The sequence below is a fragment of the Epargyreus clarus genome, unplaced genomic scaffold (genome assembly GCF_041222505.1).
Source record: "Epargyreus clarus isolate Ecla_fem2 unplaced genomic scaffold, WU_Ecla_fem_2.2 ptg000025l, whole genome shotgun sequence".
NCBI classification, from domain to species: domain Eukaryota; kingdom Metazoa; phylum Arthropoda; class Insecta; order Lepidoptera; family Hesperiidae; genus Epargyreus; species Epargyreus clarus.
In genome coordinates, this window is record NW_027332232.1 from 2,009,891 (window position 1) to 2,031,321 (window position 21,431).

Here is a 21,431-nt window from a genome sequence, read left to right on the forward strand (position 1 = left end):
ATTTATTTATTTTATTGATATAATTAGAACGGCCGAGGCCACTTACACTAACTAGACAGATCTAACATCTAACTCAGATCTAACTCACAGAACTCCAAGCATACAGATATGATCAGCTTCCAGTCATCAGCAAGCACATCACAGTTCGGATAACGATCCATGAGCGCGTTCAATGTCGCAAGTGTGCGCGGAACAGGTGATTTAGCGCGCGACACAGTGCGGGAAGGCGGAACCACAAATAACTTGTGCTTTCGGCTTCGTTGACAATTGTCTGGGACTAATATTCGGCAAAGCTGATTGTGAAGTTCCTGCGCCTCAACAGCATTATGTAAAATCTTGTATAGTGGTGTATATTTTTAATATTTTGCATCTGCATCCTTTGAGGGAGGGTGGTACATACTGCATGGTTTATATACCATCATACATATTTGTAGCGGATTTTTGCGAAGTAGTTTTAATCTTAACTTAATAGCATGGATTTCCGCAAAGTAACGCCTGATACAATTAACAAATTGATATTTTGTTATTGTATCGAAGTGCTGATATAAATTGGAAATTATTTATTTCCTTAATCCCTTAAAATTAGAACACAGTGCGTCATTAGACCACATTAGAAAATAATTTGGGAATTTCCGATTGAATTTCAATGTTTGTTTTATATAAGGATTTTCCTTAAAGAAGCCTTTAAATTCAAACTATATCTCTCTCACGTTATTACAGCAGTGTTAGGCGCTGCTGTGTTCTGGTTTGAAGGCTGTGTTTTGACATACTTTTCGAGCGCATCTGTGGCCGATCTCAGGTAGGAATCCAATCATCTAGAGTTATAACAGTTTTTAGTTTTTCAGCAGTAGCTTCCCATCTTAATTACGTGCTCGTCTGTTACTATATTATAAAATAATTATAGTTTAAAAACTAAAAACCACGCTAAAATCGCACAAAGAAAATCGTTAATCCTGATTCCAGACGATCCGACGAGGTGAATGGGATAAAATTATTAAAATCGTGTATTGTCTTCGGTTCTTCATAAGTTCAGAATTTTAAATTAATCGGACCGTTCAATGTGGGTAAACATTCTGTTACATACATACGTACAGGGGGACTACCACCATCTTTTAAAAACCATCATAGTTCAGGAAAGTTTTATTTCCTCCTTAAAATAGTAAAATATTCCGTCATACACAGTTGAACAAACTTAAACCCTTTATTTTTCGCTTATCCATTGTATAAAACCAACTGAAATTGTCATATTTTGCTTAAAAAGTTAAATTTCCTGCTTAAAAGGAAAAGTATGATTAAAATAATATTGTTTTAAGAGATGGTAGTAACCCCCCAGGTCAAGTTAATAAAAGCGTGGTAAAAATATAAATCATACTATCTTGATCCGATTACCGCACACGATATCGGACAGTCAGTCTGACAGTACCCTAACTTCACTAAAGCAGTTATACTTGAGAAGAACTTGCTATAAACGACATATAAATAAACACACATACAATACGAAGCGGACGCCAGTCGTTGTATAAACAGACGCAAATAACAACGTGTATTTATAAAATTTAATTTAATCCTAATATTTAAGTATTTAATCCAAAAAAATATAATTGTTTAGTTATGAACTGTGATTTCGTTTTGTAATTGTGTTACTTGTATTTGAAGGACGATTTTATAGCAGGTTTGTTTTTTGATAATATTTTTAAATATTTTTAGGGTTCCGTATCCAAAGTGTAAAAACCCTTACTAAAGCCATTCCAACTGGGTCCTCAGAGGTAGCAACGCTTTTGAAGGTAGAACCCTTTGTTGTTCGACGGTGGTACCTCCACCACACCTATTTCTACCTCATAAAAGCAGTGTTAAGCGGTGCTGTGTTCTGGTTTGAAGGGTGTGGTAAGGGAGACATACTTTTCCGAGGGGTTCCAGGTTAGTCCTAGCGTAGCGGCGCATCTTTGGCCGACCTCAGGTAGGAATATCTAATCCTATCTGGTGTTGACTACAGGTGTCCATGGGCGGCAGTAGCCACTTACATCAAGTGGACTGCAAGCTCGTCTGCTACTCATATATTATAAAAAAGAAAATCAGTGGCTGACCTCTTATCTGGGGTTGATTATAAATGTCAATGAGCGGCAATGTACCTATTATACTGTGTACTCCATATTCATTTAATAATTGTATATTATATAAACATTTTATATTATATAAACATTTTAGCGGCCACCGTTATAATAAATAAATTTCACTCTGTAAATTTCAAGTGTTTACCTATTACGGTTCAGGAGATAGAGCCCTGTGACAGACAGACAGACAGCGGAGACTTAGTAAGAGGGTTCCGTTTTTACCTTTGGATACGGAGCCCTAAAAAACTAAATGATATATAAAGAACGTTTGAATGATAAACTAAACATAATACAATGAAATATGTTAATGTCTTCTCTGTGGTTTTAAATTTTTATAACTTACGAAACTTGTCTGATATTTATAAAAAACGCACCAAATTCGAGTCGAACTCGTACACGGAGGGTTCCGTAACATCAAATTTTCATTTATTTTTGAAGTTAGAACTTTTTTAGCGGCGTTGTGCACTTTTTTCGTAAAATATGTTAAACTCGCGTCAGTACACGTGACCTGATCAATTATTCGTAAGACTGTAATGTGTGTGTACGATAGCGCATTAAATAAATATTGTATTTTACCACATATAAATGATAGTTATTTTATAGCTAAAGCAATTTGTGCAAAGTTATTCCCTAACTACACCTAAATATGAAAATATCCATCTATTACGGTTGAAGAGGTAAAGCCCTGTGACACACGGACAGACAGGGCAGGCTTAGTAATTACTAAGTAATTACTAAGTGATTATTTCATTGACAAATCGGTGTGGTCTGAAGTAGTTCTAGCTCCACATGAACCAGGTTAAGTTTAACATTGTAAAAAACATTTTCTTTAAAGATGTGTGTTATGGAGTTTGTTTATCGCTTCTTCTCCATAGCGAAACACCTTGTGAAGTGGTGGTAGTTGTATTAACATTCAAAAAGTGCTCTGTAAAGAACCTATTTTGAATAAAACAAAATGATTTGATTTGAATAGGGTTGCGTTTTTACCCATTGTGTACGGAACCCTAAAAGACGATATAATCAAGTATTTTTCCGTCATAAATTTATTTTATGGCATTAAACTTCATCTAATATTAATATAAATAGTTATGTAATAAAACTGATCGTTACAAGATTGATTAAAAACTTGATTCTAAATTTTTACCCGAGTGCCAAGGGAGGGTTATGTTTTTCGCGCGTATCTTGTATGTTTGTCTTTCTTTATTTGGTCGGATCTAACAAACGGCTGGATGAACGTCGACAATTAAGGTGTCATTACATTCGTCTCAATGACCCGAGTGAAGTTAAAAGAGTTTCAGGATACATCCCTTCCTTTTTAACAAATTTTATTTACTTATATATATAATTTACAATCTAAGTAATATCTTATTAAATCAATAATATTACTTAAGTATATTTTATTCTTTAACTGTCGATTCTTCGATTGACAAGTCTTCATCTTCAACCGCTTTCCATTGCCCTTTCGCACGCTTTTATTGACTTATGTTTCTCGAAGTCTTTAGCCAGTTTCTTTATTCCTTATTGTTATATAGGTGTTAGAAAAAAAATCAAAATGGCGGATTGTTTGCGCGAAATAGTAATTATCAATTCATTCTCTTAAATTGAAACTCAAAAATATATGGAATATAATTTATGCAAATTGTATTGCCACAAATTTTGATATTTTGCAATGGTTAGGGAAATTTGCACGAATTGATTTAAATATCGAAGTTTATATAATATTTATTATTTTAATTGTATTTTAGATCAGGCCACGTGTCCTTTTTTTGTTAACGAGGGGGAAACCTTCAAATGTATCCGGTGCCGTGTGAGCGACACAGGGTTATGTGGGACTCTTACCGCACTAAAACCCCCCCAGTGGCTGTCCTCGGCGCTGTGTAGGACTCCAGACTTAGCGGTTCCCCCATCGGGCTCCGCCTAGGTGAGCTTGACGCTAAGCAGTGATAGCCCAGTGGTTAAGAAACTCGGCCTCTCGATCAAGGGGTCCGAGGTTCAAATCCCAGGCACGCGGGTGAAACTTTGTCCGGAATATATTTTTCGCAGGGACCGCCGACGAATGATATAGCGTACCCGTAGTCCCGGCAAAGGGCGTCCAGAGGAACACCGTGGGGTTTTATCCGGTAAGAGTCCGGCATATCCTCTCAGCTGCCCCCGCGGCAGAGAGGAACCCATTAGGGTCTCCCCACGTAAAAAAAAAGGTGAACTTGACGCTCGCCACACCGTCTGGTGTGCACCACACATACGGTATGCGACCACACATACCGCCGTCCATCCCGGGGTCACTAGCCGGTCAATTCGAGCTCCCACTCTTGTCGTCCGCAATCCCGGAAGCCCCCTTTTAGTCGTCTCTTACGACAGGCAGGTGATACCGTAGCCCTATTCTAGTCCCGGGGCTACAGGGACAAGGTCACGTATCCTGACGCGAGTTTAACATTTTTTACCCATCACAAAAGTCGCTAAAGAAGTTTTTACTTCAAAAATTATAATCTGGGCGGGAGGGGAGACCCGTGCCCAGCAGTGGGACAGTACACTTGCACGAAGGTGGTAGAGCCTTCTGTTGTTCGACTCTGGCGGCACCAACGTCACACCTATTTCTGTTATAACAGCAGTGTTAAGCGCTGCTGTGTTCTGATTTGAAGTGTGGTAAGGGAGTCATACTTTTCCGAGGAGTTCCAGTTTGGTCCTCTGGGGTAGCGGCGCATCTGTGATTGACGTCAGGTAGGAATCTAATCCTATCTGGGGTTGATTACAGATGTCCGTACGGCAATAGCCACTTACTATCGGTGAACTACATGCTCGTCTGCTACTCCTATATTATAAAATCGATCTATGGTAAGCAAGACTAGATAAATAGAATATTAATTATTAATATTAGGGATACAAAATGTTAGGGAATATTAACAAGGGAATATTAGGGAGTATGCAGATATCAAAAATCAATCTTTGGAAACAAAACATTAGATGTATAGATTATTACTACAAAAGATAGCAGATAGCACCAGACAGTGATATCCTAGTGGTTAAGAAACTCGGCCTTTCGATCGAGGGGACCGAGGTTCAAATCCCAGGCACGCATTTCCGATTTTTCAAAGTTATATGCTTATTAAATATAAGATACTAATTATCACTTGCTTAAACGGTAAAGGAATACATCGTGAGGAAACCTGTATACCTGAGAGATTTATAAAAAAAATCTCAAAGGTATGTGAAGTCTACCAATACGCACTTGTCCAGCGCGGTGGACTATGGCCTAATCCTTCTCATTCTGAGAGGAGACCCGTGCCCAGCAGTGGGACAGTAATGGGTTGATAATAAAATAAAAAAGATAAGTAGCATATGTAGGCAACCGGATAAGTTATCAATAAAATAAGGTATGTAGGATTCTGTGAGGCCAGACGGAGAAGCAATCAAACGCAAATTATATATAAACAAGTTTTCTGAGTAGTCGAATGGGAAAACCTATGTTTGTGTAATAGTTCACGATTGTGAGTAGGGCTGCCACCTGTATTTATAATTATTATAAGGTAATGAAATATTAAGTACATTTATATGATTAATTAGTATATTAATTATATTGTATTAATATTATTTTTGTTTAATTGTTTTTTAATTGTATTGTAGTTATTTAATTAAAAATTATTATATTATATTATTATTATATTATATTGCCAGTTACAAATAAAATATAACATTGTTATATTTAGTTATTTTTATTTAGTCGTAAAAAAACAGTGATAGCCTAGTGGTTAAGAAACTCGGCCTCATGTTCGAGGGGTCCGAGGTTCAAATCCCAGGCACGCACCTGTGATTTTTCAAAGTTACGTGGGTAGATACTTATAAGATATTAATTATCACTTGCTTAAACGGTAAAGGAAAACATCGTGAGGAACCTGCATACCTGAGATCTAAAGTTTTCAAAGGTATGTGAAGTCTACCAAGTCGCACTTGGCCAGCGCGGTGGACTATAGCCTAATCCTTCTCATTCTAAGAGGAGACCCGTGCCCAGCAGTGGGACAGTAATGGGTTGATGATGATGATAATAATAATAATGTTTAGCGGACTTTAGTTAAAAAAAGGTGTTCAGAAGTTCTTTGAGATGTTTATAAATCAGAAAAAAAAGGTCGCCGAAAACACAACAGCACTGAAATATGTATTTTCCGGCGAATAAGTCTATGAGACAATATGTTTATTTTCAAGACTTGTTACAATAATAATTACAACAAAACATTATAATAATTAAAATAATATAAAAAAGACATATTTTAAATTAAATGTATAAGATAATTGTAATTTTGTAAAATCAAAAAATCTTTCCGTCCCGGCCCTCATATCCAAATTCAAGTTTTTTATTTGCCAGACACAACTATTACACAGATATTATGTACATACTTATAGTCCGTTCTTTGTGTATTAGGTTTGCAAAATACAACAAAATTATTATATTTTTTTTTTTTTTTTTTTTTTTTTTTTTTTTTTTTTTTTTTTTTTTATTTACTTCTCTACAATGTTTTCCTTATATATAAAGTTATTGGAGCCCACCTGATAAGCAATGTTACTTACTTGTGTTAGGTGAGCCCCGCTCTTCCAACATTGCACATAGAAAAACATTGGACACAATAAATATTTAAAGTATTACACAGTGTATTAGTGTGTGAGTTGTGTGTGTGTGTGTGTGCGTGTGTGTGTGTGCGTGTGTGTGTGTGTGCGTGTGTGTGTGTGTGTGTGTGTGTTATTTTATTTATTTATTTATTTATTTTTCCTATGTAATTGAACCTTGTATCAGATTTTCTACTTCCTCGTAAGTAAGGGTTTTTAACCAATTAGTAACAAGTTTACTGCATTCATATTTTGTTTTATCATGTATTTTTAGCCTATCATTAATTAAATTGTAAAGGAGAGATGATCTCTTGTCTAGTTGCATATCTGCAAATAGTGTTTTGGTTTGAGGAATAGGAACTACCTTATTCCTTCTCCTGTTTTTGTTATCAGCTTTGAATGGTAAAATATTTTTATGTCTTTTTATTACAGTATGTTGCACATATAGCTTCCTAACCGAAAGAAGGTTGCTTAAACGATAAAGTTCTGCCGAAGAAAATTTTCTCTTTTTAAAGTACATGATTTTTATCAGCCCGCGTTGTGCACGTTCTAAGTGGATAAATTTAGTTTTAGTTGCACCACCCCAAATTGTAATACAATACACTAAGATTGACTGTACCAAAGCGATATATATGTTATTTAAGAGTTTATTTGAAACAAGGTTGTTCCTCGAATCTCGCGGAACAATATGCCTGAGATTACGAAATATCCAGTTTAATTTACGAGTTCGGCTTATAAGTTGTTCAATGTGCGGATGCCATGATAGTCTCTGATCCACTATGATACCTAAATATTTAATATTTGTAACTTTTTCAATGACAGGACACATACAATTGACATAATTTTTACACTCATGAATTTTTATATTATAGTCCTCTGTTGGTTGTGTATTACTATAAATGCTGAAACATACATATTTAGTTTTAGCAGTATTTAAGCTAAGTAGGTTGCTATTTAGCCATCCAGCTACCTGTACCATTCCTTTCTCCGCAAGATTTTTAACTTCTTTCCACGTATCCCCAGTAAAGACAATAGCTGTATCATCTGCATAAGATATAATTTCTGCATTTTGAAGTTTAAGGTTACAGAGGTCATTAATATAGAGCAAAAATAGAGTAGGCCCTAGCACACTACCTTGAGGTACACCATACTCTACCGACAAATCTTCACTAGTATACTGTTCAAGCTTAATTTTTTGTTTTCTGTTTGAGAGATAATTCTCAATCAAGTTTAATGAAGATCCTCTAATTCCTACTTTTTCCAGTTTGTACACAAGTATAGGAACGGAAACGGTGTCAAATGCTTTTTTTATATCTAGAAATACCGCCAGACATTTCTTGCCGCTGTCAAGATTTTTTACGACTAATGAGGACAGAAATGCAATTGCATCCTCTGTAGATTTACCATATCTAAAGCCATATTGGTGTGATGATAAAATGTTATATTTATTTAAGTATGTTAGTAACCTATTATTTAACAATTTTTCAATTATTTTTGATATGACTGGTAAGACAGATATAGGCCTGTAGTTACTAATATCATCTCTGTCCCCGCCCTTGTGTATAGGAGTTATAATAGATTTTTTAAGTAGATCTGGGAAGATCCCTTGTTTGAAACAGCTATTTGTAAGATGAGTAATAATAGGGACAACATCCTCCCTAACCATTTTTAAGTATTTGGTGGAAATGTTGTCCCATCCTGGGGCGCTATCAGTTTTTAAATTCATTAGAATGCTATTTACCTCATTTATATCTGTGTCGAGTAATACAAATGAATTTGATGGAGATATAATAACACTATGAGTTAAACTATATTGATTATTATTTAGTCTACTTTTAATTTCATTTGCCAGTTGCCAACCAATATCAATGAAATATTTATTAATAAAATTTACTGATGCCGAAGGAGATGATTTAATATTTATTAATTCTGTATTGTGTTGTTTTGACTGTTCCGAGTAAGTAACTGTTTTTATATGTTTCCAAAGTAATTTATTGTTTTTAATCGATTTGGCGAATATCTCCCTTTCATATTTCCTTTTTACTTTTTTAATCAAGTTATTACAATAGTTCCTATAACGTGTGTACGTTATATTTTGAATTTCATTATGTGGATCCCTGCGAGCAAGCCTTTGTAATTTATTTCGATTTCTAATACAGCGTAGGATACCAGGAGTTACCCATGGTTTAATTATTCGTTTACTGTTAGGGATCGTTGCAATTGCTGTGTGAGATTTTAAAGATTCAGCCAAAAAATTAATAAGTTTATTTGTTATTATATTTGGGTCGCTACAAAACAATAACTCACTTATACTCTGACGTTTAAAATGTGCAATGGCCTTTTCATAGTCAATAATAGTTTTCGTTTTCGTTAAATGTACATTATTTTTTATTTTAGATAAAACTAAGAGTGTTGTGTAGTGATCAGTGATAGAAGTATGTATTATGGCAATGCAAGCTGACAACTTTTTATTATTTATTTTTAGCATGAAATGATCTAATGAATTATTTTCTCTAGTGGGTAAGGTATGACCGGGAAGAACACCATGATTAGCCAGCATACCTAAGTATGCGATCCTATTTTTGTACTCATGAGATACTTCAAAATCTTTGGGTTTGATATTTATATTTATGTCCCCTGCAATGATAATACTATTTTGCCCGCATAGAGTATCTAAATGACTTTCAAGTGAACTAATAAAGGAGTCAATGTTGCTATATGACGGCGATCGATAGATACATAATATAACGTTATTAAGGATATCCAGCTGGAGACAAGACGCTTGTGCTAATTTTATTTCTTTGACTTGGTGTTTTAACGTTTTTTTAATATAAATAACAACCCCATCGTTTTGGTTCAACTGACATTTTGTTTTATACGAATGGTAATTATTTAGTTGGGGTATAGGTTTGCTAGTGCTAAGCCTACACTCAGTCAATATAATAACATCTGTTGAAAATTTTAATTCGGAAAATAACAGCAAGAAATCGTCAAAATTATGGTATATGCTTCTTATGTTTTGAGAGATAATTGTAAAATCATTTTTATTTACACAGATTTGCTTATTTAGATCTAAACAGTCACATTCAATAGCCATCGGTGTTATAAATGCGGATCTGACTTCTGTCTCAAACTGGTGCCAGTTGCACGGATTGCAAGTAAATGCTCAAAAAACCCAAGCTATTATCATCGGCAGCTCAAGATTATTAAATAAAATTGAATTTACTACCTTACCTGTGATCTTGCTCGATGGTGTTCAAGTGCCCCTAAAGGAGACAGTAAAAAACTTGGGTATTTACTTAGACAGCTGTCTGTCTTGGACTCCTCAGATCAACGAGGTCAGCAGGAAAGTATTCTTGTCTTTGGGATCACTCCGGAGGCTCCGCAACTTTTTACCAGTTTCGACCAAAATCTCCCTGTCAATGTCATTATTGCATCCCATCCTTGACTATGCAGATGTTTGCTATCTAGATCTAACTGAGGAGCAACTTAATAAGCTTGAGCGTATTCAAAATTTGTTTATCAGGTTCATATTTGGAATTCGTAAATATGATCACATTTCAGAGTATCGAAAGAAACTCAAGTGGCTCCCTATTCGTCTTCGTCGGAATACTCATATTCTTTCTGCTTTATACTGCGTCCTGTTTAATTCAAACAGTCCCAATTACTTAAGGGAACGATTTCATTACCTACATCTTTCTCACGATACACGCTTTCTTCGTTCTAATGAAAATCTTTCCCTTTCAACTCCTTGTTCCTCATCCTTCTTCGGCAGATCCTTTACTGCAGTGGCTGTGCGCCTATGGAATTCCTTACCATCTGTTATCCGTCGCGCACAGTCACTAGATTCTTTTAAAAGACAAGTGAAGGAATTTTACCTAGCACTTTAACCTGATATATATTTAAAATATTATTATTATTTGTATTTATTTATCCTATCTTTTTTTTTTTTTCCTATTCTCTGTAATATCTCTATCCCTTACTTTCTTCACCTTCTACGCTAGCTGCTGATATGTCCAAAGATAAATTCTAGTTGGTATGTTTTTACATTTGTACACCCCTACCCTGTGTTTCTTGTGTCTAATATGTTTCTCTTTCAATTACTCTATGGTTGTCTGGAAGAGATCGCTTTTAAGTGATAAGGCCGCCTATTGTACTCTTCATTATATGTATGTAAATATTTGTCATTTATTAGTTGGTGTACAATAAAGCATTTTTGTATTGTATTTGTATTGTATTCAATAGCGCGTGCTATGTGTAATTTGTCCAATTCTTTGATATTGTGTAAGACCTTATTATCCATTAATAATAATATCAGGAATAGACGTCCTTGTTAGGTTATGATTCGTTTCTGTATGTATAATATTATGTACATAGATATTTACTTTATTATATGACTTCAGCATGTGCATGTGATATATGACTAAGCAACCATTCATAAGGAAGGAAACCATGTAGTAAAGAGCTAAATTTAGGTAAGGTGTTATAACTTTAATTGACATATGTGTGTCAAGATTATAGTATAATTTTTTTACATTAAAGTTGAATGCATGTGTAATGTGTGGAAAAGAATGTATGTGTGTTATGTGTGTGTAAATACAAGGAGTAGTGTAGTTATTACAATTAAAGTAATTATTACTAAAGAGAAATATACAAAAATCCGTTTCAGAATAACAAGTTCGAACTGTTTTAACACTAGTAAAAGTGAAAGTGTATATAAACAATTCCAGAAACAATAAAATTTTATGTGTTTCGCAAAATAAGCAGTTGGGTTTCAAAACGGCTAGTCAAGTCTCCAATTGCATTTTTTGGACCTGCGCTTCAGTTCTGATAGTAATTATCGGTGAGGTTTCGTCTTTTCGAATGTAAATTTTACCAAAAGCTGTCCAACAAAATTTAAAAGACTTAGTTTTGGCTAAATCTCGAGCAAGAAAATAAAGACGAGACCCCTTTGTCGTTAAATGCTCCGACAAAAAAATTGGAACCTCTGTATCATTTTTGAAACCCAGATGCTTAGAACACAATTTAGACTTATTTTTAATGTTAAACAATTTGCCTTTTTTAAGAATATCAGTCTTTAAAATTGTGGAGCTGGTTTCTACAATAACAGACGTATAATTTTGTTGTTCAGTATTCCTACCACGAATCCTGTAAATGTCCTTTATATCCGACTTACTCATTTTGCAATCAATTGACTGGCTTAAATACATAACCATATCGAGTAGGTCCTGCTTGGTCTCATTTCTTCTTTTAGGGACATTTTTCATCATAAAATTTGCTTTCCGAACACTAATTCCAATTTCCTCAATTTTGTTTTCAAGGGATATAATGTGAGACTTGTAATCTTTGATTTGGCTTTCCAGTAAATCAATTTTCTTCTTGAATTCCTCATTTTGAGTTGTCAGGTATGTAACAGAGCCCTCAATGTGGTTGTTAGTTTGTGATATCTGTTTTAATGTAGTTGTGACCAACTTTAGTTCTTCCTCCTGTTTACTTAAAGATAAAGTCAATATTTTCATTATATCTTCTTTGAAATCACTTAATTGTTTCTTCATCCAATCACTGTTACCACTTTTACATCGTTTTGATACATATTCTGTTGCTTCCATAAAAGTGTTATCTTCTGATGACGACTCCATTTTTTACCAGGCGCAAGGCGCAGCGCAACTAAATCAAGCCGTGTGTAAGAGGGACCCCCTTATGTAACGCTCATAGGTATGCGCGGGAGGCACGATGCGTCTATACTGTCCCTATCACACCTATTTGCACGTGCAACAGAGATCGCGTTTACGTCGAAGTCGAACCAACACGATCTTTCACGGGCGTGGGCAGGAACGTAGATATGCTTGTAGGCGCGTGCGACAGGTATCACTCTTTGCAGCTACGTCACAGGTACCAGGAGACTAAATACGACACTTACTCTCGTCCGTTTTATGCAATGTGTGAAAGGGCGCACGCGCATACGTAAATAGGCGCGTACAACAAAGATCGCACTATTCGCTCACTTGGTTGAAACACTTGCTTGCTATACGTGTCTCACCGCCGATTTTGTGTATCTTATCTTTCACAAGATGAGCCGTACTCTTCTCACAACGGGTTCTGATATATTCTCTTTCACTGTGTATTGTTAATATCGCGAAAACAACTCCTTATGACTTATGCACTCCTATTTTTGTTAATGAATTTAATTTACGCAAAATGTATTTATTTTTAAATAAACAATGTTAACGCAGGATAGAAACACGTCTACACCATACGGCGGTCCGGGGGGAAGAGGAGTATAAGTATGCTTTTTTCATTTTACCACGCTTTTATTAGCTTGACCTGTATGTATGTAACGGAATCTTTAAACTCGACATTTACCCATTCTGAGCGGTCCGATTAATTTAAAATTTTGAACATTTATCAAGAACCGATGACAATACCCGATTTAAATAATTTTATCCCATTCTCCTCATCAGGATTAACGATTTTCCTTGTGATCCCACAAGCGAGGTTTTTAGTTTTTAAACTATAGGTTATACAAGCAGTGATAGCCTAGTGGTTAAGTAACGCGGCCTCTTGATCGAGAGGTCCGAGGTTTAAATCCCAGGCTCGCACCTCTGATTTAACAAAGTTATGTGCGTATTAGAAGTTAATTATCACTTGCTTAAACGGTGAAGGAAACATCGTGAGGAAACCTGCATACCTGAGAATTCTTAAAAAAAAAATACGTGTGGCACTCGGAGACTGCGCGGTAAAGCTATTGCAAAGCATTTTTTATCAACTTATGCAATTACAATTATATATTTATTTTATTTATGCAGTATGCAAAAAGTCATTAACCCGTCAACTGGCTACTAAAAAGTATCACCGCTGTGCCGGTCGGGGGTGTTAGATTTTTTTCGTTACGGAATTTCTGTATTCGGTCTCCACGCTCAAGGCCCGCGATAGAAGCTATGCAATAGCTAAAAAAAAGTTTTCAAAGGTATGTGAAGTCGGTGGACTATGAGAGGAGACCCGTGCCCAGCAGTGGGACAATGATGATGATGAAACTATAGGTAATTATTTTTTACTCTATATCATCTTTATTTTGAGAATACAGAAATTAAAATTAGTGAGTAATTAAAATTATGATTACTGAATGACGTTAAGTTGACGACCTTAGTCTGCCATTGAGTGCAATATAATGCCTACAATTTAGTAATGTTAGGCAGAACCGGATTTTTGTCTCCACACGAGAGGATAACCTATGGACATAGATAAGTATAGATAGCTCACCGCCTTGTAATTGAAGGAAGCCATTAAATGGCTTAAACGGCTGACATTTTTTCAGCCATTTAATGGCTGTCATGGTGTAATTCACGTGGAACAATGCCGACATGTGCAGTTACGTGGTGCAAAAATACGAAATCGAAGAAAAAGTGCGGAGAAATATCGTTTCATTCGTAAATGATCTAAAAATTACATTTTTTAAATATTTTTCAAACACGAATAGACAGTGATAATTTCAATTGTCAAAACTGGTCACATTTTCTTGTAATAATGAGTGAGTAATCTTTACTAATCTATACCTATGGAGATAAATAGTTATAGTTTGAAAACTAAAAATCACGCTAAAATCGCAATCACTAAAATCATAACCCTGATTTCTGACGATCCTGATGAGGTGAATGGGATAAAATTACTAAAATCGTGTATTGTCATCGGTTCTTGATAATTGTTCAAAATTTTAAATTAATCGGACCGCTCAAAGTGGGTAAAAGTCGAGTTCAAAGATTCCGTTACATACATACATACATACATACATACATACATACATACATACATACATACATACATACATACATACATACATACATACATACATACATACATACATACAACCCAAAGCGTGGTAAAAATATATTTTTTTATGTTGACAACAAATAAATTGAATTTTCAGAAATGCTGGTATTCGTCACTCTCCTGGTGCTGGCAGGTGCTTCAGCCCAGGAATTAGATAAATCTATCCTGGAAGAGGTTTTCGGGAAACCACCCTCCTCCACCCCAACTAATAATAAATTAGAGGATGTAAGTAACTTAAAATAACTAACATCTTAGTATTTTTTACTTACTACCTACATTCATTTTATTTTAATAATGTTTTTTTTGTGCCATAGGAGTTTCAGACGAGCATGCAGTCCACCTGATGGTAAGTGGCTACTGCCACAGGACATCTGTAATCAATCCCAAATAAGATTTCCTACCTGAAGTCGGCCACAGATGCGTCGCTACCCTTGAGAACTAAGCTGGAATGTGGAAACGTATATCTCCCTTACCCTTCAAACCAGAACATAGCAGCGCTTAACACTGCTGTTATAACAGAAATAGGTGTAGCGGTGATATCGGAGTCAAACCACAAATTATTCTACTTTGTAAAATTAAATTCAAATCAAATCAAATCATTTTTTTACTTCAAAGTAGGTTCTTTACAGAGCACTTTTTGAATGTCAATACAACTACCACCACTTCACAAGGTGTTTCGTTATGGAGAAAAAGCGGCGAAAGAAACTCCATAACACACATCTTTAAAAAAAAACATGTTTTTACAATGTCAAACTTAACCTAATGGTACATGAGCTGGAACTACTTCAGACCACACCGTTTTGTCAATCAAATAATCACTTAGTTTATAGTAGGCTTTTTTACATAGTGTTTGTTTAACGACATGTTTTATGACAATTACCCTGTTAATTGCACTTCATTTACCTGCTAACTTGTTTTTAATTAAAATTAATTTAATTTCAGATCACAATCACACCAACAACATCGGTATCGACATATCAAGATAAAGATGGAGACGCATGCCAATGTGTGCCCTACTACCTCTGCGATAGCGACCTGAACGCTATCAACCTGAATGATCCAACTCTCACTGGTTATGGCGAGCTCGATGTCAGGTATGTGAAGCTTCCGCTACTCGACAATAGATGGCACTACGTGTCCTTTAAATCTGTTTTTTTTTTTATAATATAGGAGTAGAAGATGAGCATGTAGTCCTGATGGTATGTGGCTACTGCCGTAGGGTCATCTGTAATCAACCCCAGATAAGATAAGATACGTGTGGTTGGCCACAGATGCGCCGCCACCATTGCTTTCGCTACTCAACAATAGATGACGTTGTGTAATATTGAAAGTATATAATATCACTAAAGTAATTAATTATCTTGCTATAATAATAAAGGAAAGTACCGTGACGAAACGTACCCGCCTGAGGGCAACCGAAACACAGCAGCGTTTAACGCTGCTGTTTTCTGGTTTGAAGGGTGTGTTAAGAGAGACATTTTCAAAGGCATTCCAGCTTACTCCTCAGGGGTAGCGGCATCAGTGGTCGACCTCGTGTAGGAATTTATCTTATCTGGGGTTGATTACAGATGTCCATGGGCGGCGGTAGCCACTTACCATCAGGTGGCCTGCATGCTCGTTTGCTACTCCTATATTATAAAAAAATAAAAAATAAATCTACCAACTTACACTTAGCTGACGTAGAAGATTGAGACCTAAATCCGTCTCACTCTGAGACCCGTGCCCAGCAATGGAAAAATAATGAGATGACGACGAAACCGAGAGAAAGTACAAAAAGTACTGGACATAGGGCAAATTACAAGTTTATAAAAGACATTTTTCTATTTTATTTCAGGTTCGGAGAGAATTGTCAAGAGAGTGTCGAGAGATGCTGCAAAATCCCAAAGATAAAGGACATACCATTACCCCAGCCAGACCCTTCGCGGTTGAAGGGCTGCGGCTACAGGAACGTTAAGGGCTTAGACTTTCATATATCTACTGTAAGTAGTTTTTTTGGATAACCTTTTTTTTATAATATAAGAGTAGCAGACGAGCATGCAGTCCACCTGATGGTAAGTGGCTACTGCCGCCCATGGACATCTGTAATCAACCCCAGATAGGATTAGATATTCCTACCTGAGGCCGGCCACCGATGCGCCGTTACCCCTGAGGACTAAGCTGGAACGCCTCGGAAAAGTCTGTCTCCCTTAGCACACCCTTCAAACCGCAACACAGCAGCGCCTAACACTGCTGTTATAAGGTAGAAATAACCTAACCTAACGATTAAGCAGACTTGCTACCTGATGGAAAGTAGTCAACGCCGCCTATGGACTTGCAACACCAGAGGAGTCGCCAATGCATCGCCGGCTTTGGATGAGAGCTCTTTTTGCACCTTTTTTGAAGAGCCATGGGGCTCTTCAAAATGGGTCATATGACATGGGTCATAGCGCTCCGGGAATACTTCAGCAAGCTCAAGCAGTTCCTAGTTATATCAATATTTGTCCCTGTAGTTCCGGGACTAGAATAGGGCTACGGTATCCCCTGCCTGTTGTAAGAGGCGACTAAAAGGGGGCTTCGGGGTTGCCGGCGGCAAGAGTGGGAGCTCGAACCGTCCGGAGAGCAACCCCGGGAAGAACGGCGGCATGTGTGGTCGCATGCCGTCGTAAACACCAGGTGTGCGGGAGGAGCGTAAAGTGCTCCCCCCAGGGCAGAGCCCGACCGGGGCATCGCGCTCGGAGGACTCCGGTTGTGTTCCATCGGAGATCCCGGAGTTCTCCACCAAGCGCCGAGGACGGCCACCGGGGGGGTTTTAGTGCGGTAAAAATCCCACATAACCCGGCGTCGCTCCCACGTCGTCGGTTACCTTTTGAAGGTTTCCCCCTCGAAAACAAAAAAAAAAAAAAGTTATATCAATATTAGAAGTAGCTTACAAGCATGCAGTTCATGTTATCAGTAGGCAACTGTTCATGGATGTCTATAATCAACTCCAGATAGTATAGTATAGTATAGTATAGTATAGTATAGTATAGTATAGTATAGTATAGTATAGTATAGTATAGTATAGTATAGTATAGTATAGTATAGTATAGTATAGTATAGTAGAGTATAGTAGAGTCCTACTTGAGGTTCACCAGAGGTTCGTTGCTATTCCTAAGGACGTATAATTAAGTGTAACCTTAAAGTCAAGACAGAAATAGGAAAAAAACAGTGGTGTCTACAATCTTATACATATGATACTAGCTGACCCGGCAAACGTTGTTGTCATATAAATAAAAAAATGTTAAGGGTGAACAAACCTTATCACTTAGGGGAATGAAAAATACATAGTAGCCGATTCTCAGACCTACTGAATATGCATATAAAATTTGGTGAAAATCGGTAAAGCCGTTTCGGAGGAGTACGGTAACTAACATTGTGACACGAGAATTATATAGAGATTAATTATAATATAATATGTTGATTTACAGAAAGACGAAGCCCAGTTCGGCGAGTTCCCGTGGGTGGTGGCGTTGTTGGACGCTCAGAATAACAGCTACTACGGTGTGGGTGTCCTCATTCACCCTCAGGTTGTGATGACAGGCGCGCACGTCGCTTTCAAGTAAGTTTGCTATTAGTTGAGCATTTCCGCTAATCGATACTAGATGGCGCTACATAAAGCTTGATTAATGAATTTCTGGTATACTAGATAGCGTTAAAATAAAGCACTTACTACTAGATTCCCGATACGGTACTTTAAAATCCATATCGTTAATCCACGAAAAAATCAACCAAATTATAAAATAGTGTTGACATACTTACACAAAAGAATAATACATGGAATAATAATTAGTATTATTAATCAACTAATGCCATTCAGGTACTATAATTATTTTCCTAATCACCAGACATGTTTGTGGTACCCTAATTTTAAACTTATTAATTACGAAACGCTATGCATTAACTTCATAAATAAATTATGTTATGAACTAATATATGCGGTATGAATAAATCCAAATAATCCATAAAAATGAAGTAAAATAGGAATCATAAGTGATTAGCAAAAAATATGTAAGAGACAATTTCACTAAAAATAATATTAAAAAATTCAGTAACATTTGACAACACTTGGTTTTGTTTTATAGATTAGTGCCGTGTGGCTCCGGCGGCGAATAGACCACCCCATACCTGCCCGTGGGTGTCGTAGAAGCCGACTAAGGGCATCTACCGGGTAGATGGGCAGCAGCGTCTACTCGGGCATTTAACATCCTACTGCGACGGTCCCACTGGTTGCTGGGTCTGACACCGCCTGGCGTAATTCCCGAAGGTGTCTCGCTTGGTGGTAAGATCTCTTCGTGGGATCTGCCTGGCTAGCTACCACCCTCAGGTCGGAGTCTACCGCTAATAACGACTCGTCGTGTTTCGGTAGTGCGCCTGGGAGCCAGTTCATCCCCTTATCCCTCCCTTCCCATCCCCCTGTGGTGCTTCCGACGGCGTACTTTACGGGTCCGTTGAGTCTCTTTAAGCATCGTTGCCCCCGGGGGCGTGGTGTGTTGGCGCGGGGGCCAGGGAGACCCGGTGAAACGGTTGTCCGCTGGCCGCCCGCCGGTTAGTTGGGGACCCGAACCCGGGCAACACTGTTAACCTCTGGCCCGGGAGGCTGTCCCGCCAACCGGCGAAAAATCCCGTTGCGCGGCTACCTTGCCGGAGTAAGAGACCGGAGTGGAGCCGGGTAGTCGTGCACGGGGGGGACCGGGGGCCCTTCCGTCCCCCGCGCCAGCATCCCACATCACCTCCGTAGGCTCGGTGTCACGAGACTCATACTTTGTCCCGTGAGGCGTCGGCGGAGCATTGCAAATCCTTTCAAATTCCCGCCCTTTTTGGAACAACCACCAACTATGAGAAAGCCAAATAAAAAGAAGAAAAGTTGCACAGCGGCGACCTCTTCCACATTTACTGTGGATATGTGCAATATCAGAGGAGTCCATTCCAATCTGAATGCCGTCCACCACCACCTTGAGACGGTAAAGCCGGCTTTTCTCTTTTTGACGGAGACGCAGATATCTACCCCGGACGATACATCGTATTTGGAATACCCCGGTTACAATTTAGAACATGCCTTCAGGCGTCGTGCCGGGGTATGTGTGTATGTTCGGGGGGACGTCTGCTATCGCCGTCTCAGCTTTCTCGAAGACAAGGACCTATCATTGTTGTGGCTGCGCGCGGACGTCGGAGGTCTTACCCGTGTCTACGCGTGCCTGTATAGGTCCTATAGCGGAGACGTGGAGACAACTCGATTATTCGAGCACGTCCAGTGGGCAACTGACAGAATGCTGCAGCAGTGTCCTTCGGCAGAGTTGGTGGTTCTCGGTGATTTCAACGCTCATCATGTTGATTGGCTGGGATCCCGGACCACCGACTTTGCCGGGAGATCTGCATATGACTTCTCCTTGGCATATGGGCTCTCTCAGGTCGTACCTGGTTTCACTAGGGTGCCTGATGTAGAGACCCATACTGCCTCTTTGCTGGACCTACTGCTGACTACCCATCCGGTGGACTACCAAGTAATGGTCAAGGCTCCCCTTGGATCCTCTGACCATTGCTTGGTAAGTTCGACTGTGCCCTTGTCGTACCCCGTGGAGACACGTCCCCCCGGGAGACGACAAGTTTGGCATTACAAGTCAGCAGACTGGGACGGATTCCGGGAGTTCCTGGCTTCGTACCCGTGGAGGCAGCTATGTTTCGTCTCGGGTGACCCTAGCTCGTGTGCTGAGTCTGTAACCGACGTGATACGGCAGGGTATGGAGTGTTTCATTCCAAACTCTGTCGTGTCCGTCGGCGGGCGGAGTCAGCCCTGGTTTGGTGGGTCTTGTGCTAAAACGCTAAGCCTTAAGCAGGAGGCCTTCCAAACCTGGGCATCAGCACACGCTAGCAAGGACCCAAAAACCCCCGAGCTCCGAACCGCGTTTAATGCTGCCTCCCGTTCAGCGAAGAAGCATATGGCCAAGGCGAAGTCTAAGCACATCGGCAGAATTGGCGAGCGGCTACTTGGTTACCCCTCCGGGAGTCGAGCCTTCTGGTCGCTGGCCAAAGCTGTCGAGGGTAATTTCTGCCGGTCTTCACTACCGCCCCTGCGGAAACCAGATGATTCTCTGGCCCACACGGCAAAGGGGAAAGCCGATCTTCTTGGTACCCTCTTTGCCTCAAACTCGACTCTTGATGACACAGGGGCCACACCGCCTACCATCCCGCGGTGTGAGAGCTCTATGCCGGATATTCGCTTTACGCAGAAGGCTGTCAGGCGAGCTCTATTGTCCCTCGATATCAAGAAGTCGAGCGGGCCAGACGAAATCCCCGCAGTGGTGCTCAGGACGTGCGCTCCCGAGTTGGCTCCCGTCTTAACGCGCCTATTCTCGCTTTCCTACACCACAGGACAAGTACCGTCTTCGTGGAAGGTTGCCCTTGTACACCCTATTCCCAAAAAGGGTGACCGCAGCGACCCGGCCAACTATAGGCCTATAGCGATAACCTCCCTGCTCTCAAAAGCTATGGAGCGTGTTGTAAACACGCAGCTCCTTAGGTACCTGGAAGAGCACCGGCTGATCAGCGATCACCAATATGGTTTTCGCAAGGGCCGATCAGCTGGTGATCTTCTTGCGTACCTCACTCACCGTTGGGCGCAGGCTGTTGAGAGCAACGGGGAGGCATTGGCCGTAAGCCTGGACATCGCTAAGGCCTTTGACCGGGTCTGGCATAGGGCCCTTCTCGCGAAGTTACCATCTTACGGTCTTCCCGAGAGGTTGTGCACATGGACTGCCAGCTTTCTGTCTGAGCGGCATATTAAGGTCGTAATTGACGGGTGCTGCTCAGACACGAAGCTCATCAACGCTGGCGTGCCCCAAGGGTCTGTATTATCTCCCACGCTTTTTATTCTGCATATCA

At 38.9% G+C, this 21,431-nt stretch overlaps 1 protein-coding gene across 1 annotated transcript in view; it reads left to right on the top strand.

Annotated features, from left to right (window-relative positions):
• The first annotated feature begins 1,546 nt into the window (after positions 1-1,546).
• The window catches only part of LOC140752778 (unextended protein), a 118,935-nt gene continuing 99,050 nt past the window's right edge, over positions 1,547-21,431 (top strand). Inside the window, exons 1-5 of the mRNA XM_073087128.1 lie at positions 1,547-1,672; positions 14,632-14,759; positions 15,477-15,628; positions 16,369-16,513; positions 17,981-18,111. Of these exons, the coding sequence (XP_072943229.1) occupies positions 14,634-14,759; positions 15,477-15,628; positions 16,369-16,513; positions 17,981-18,111 (554 nt within the window). The 5' untranslated portion in view covers positions 1,547-1,672; positions 14,632-14,633. The remainder of the gene's footprint in view (positions 1,673-14,631; positions 14,760-15,476; positions 15,629-16,368; positions 16,514-17,980; positions 18,112-21,431) is intronic.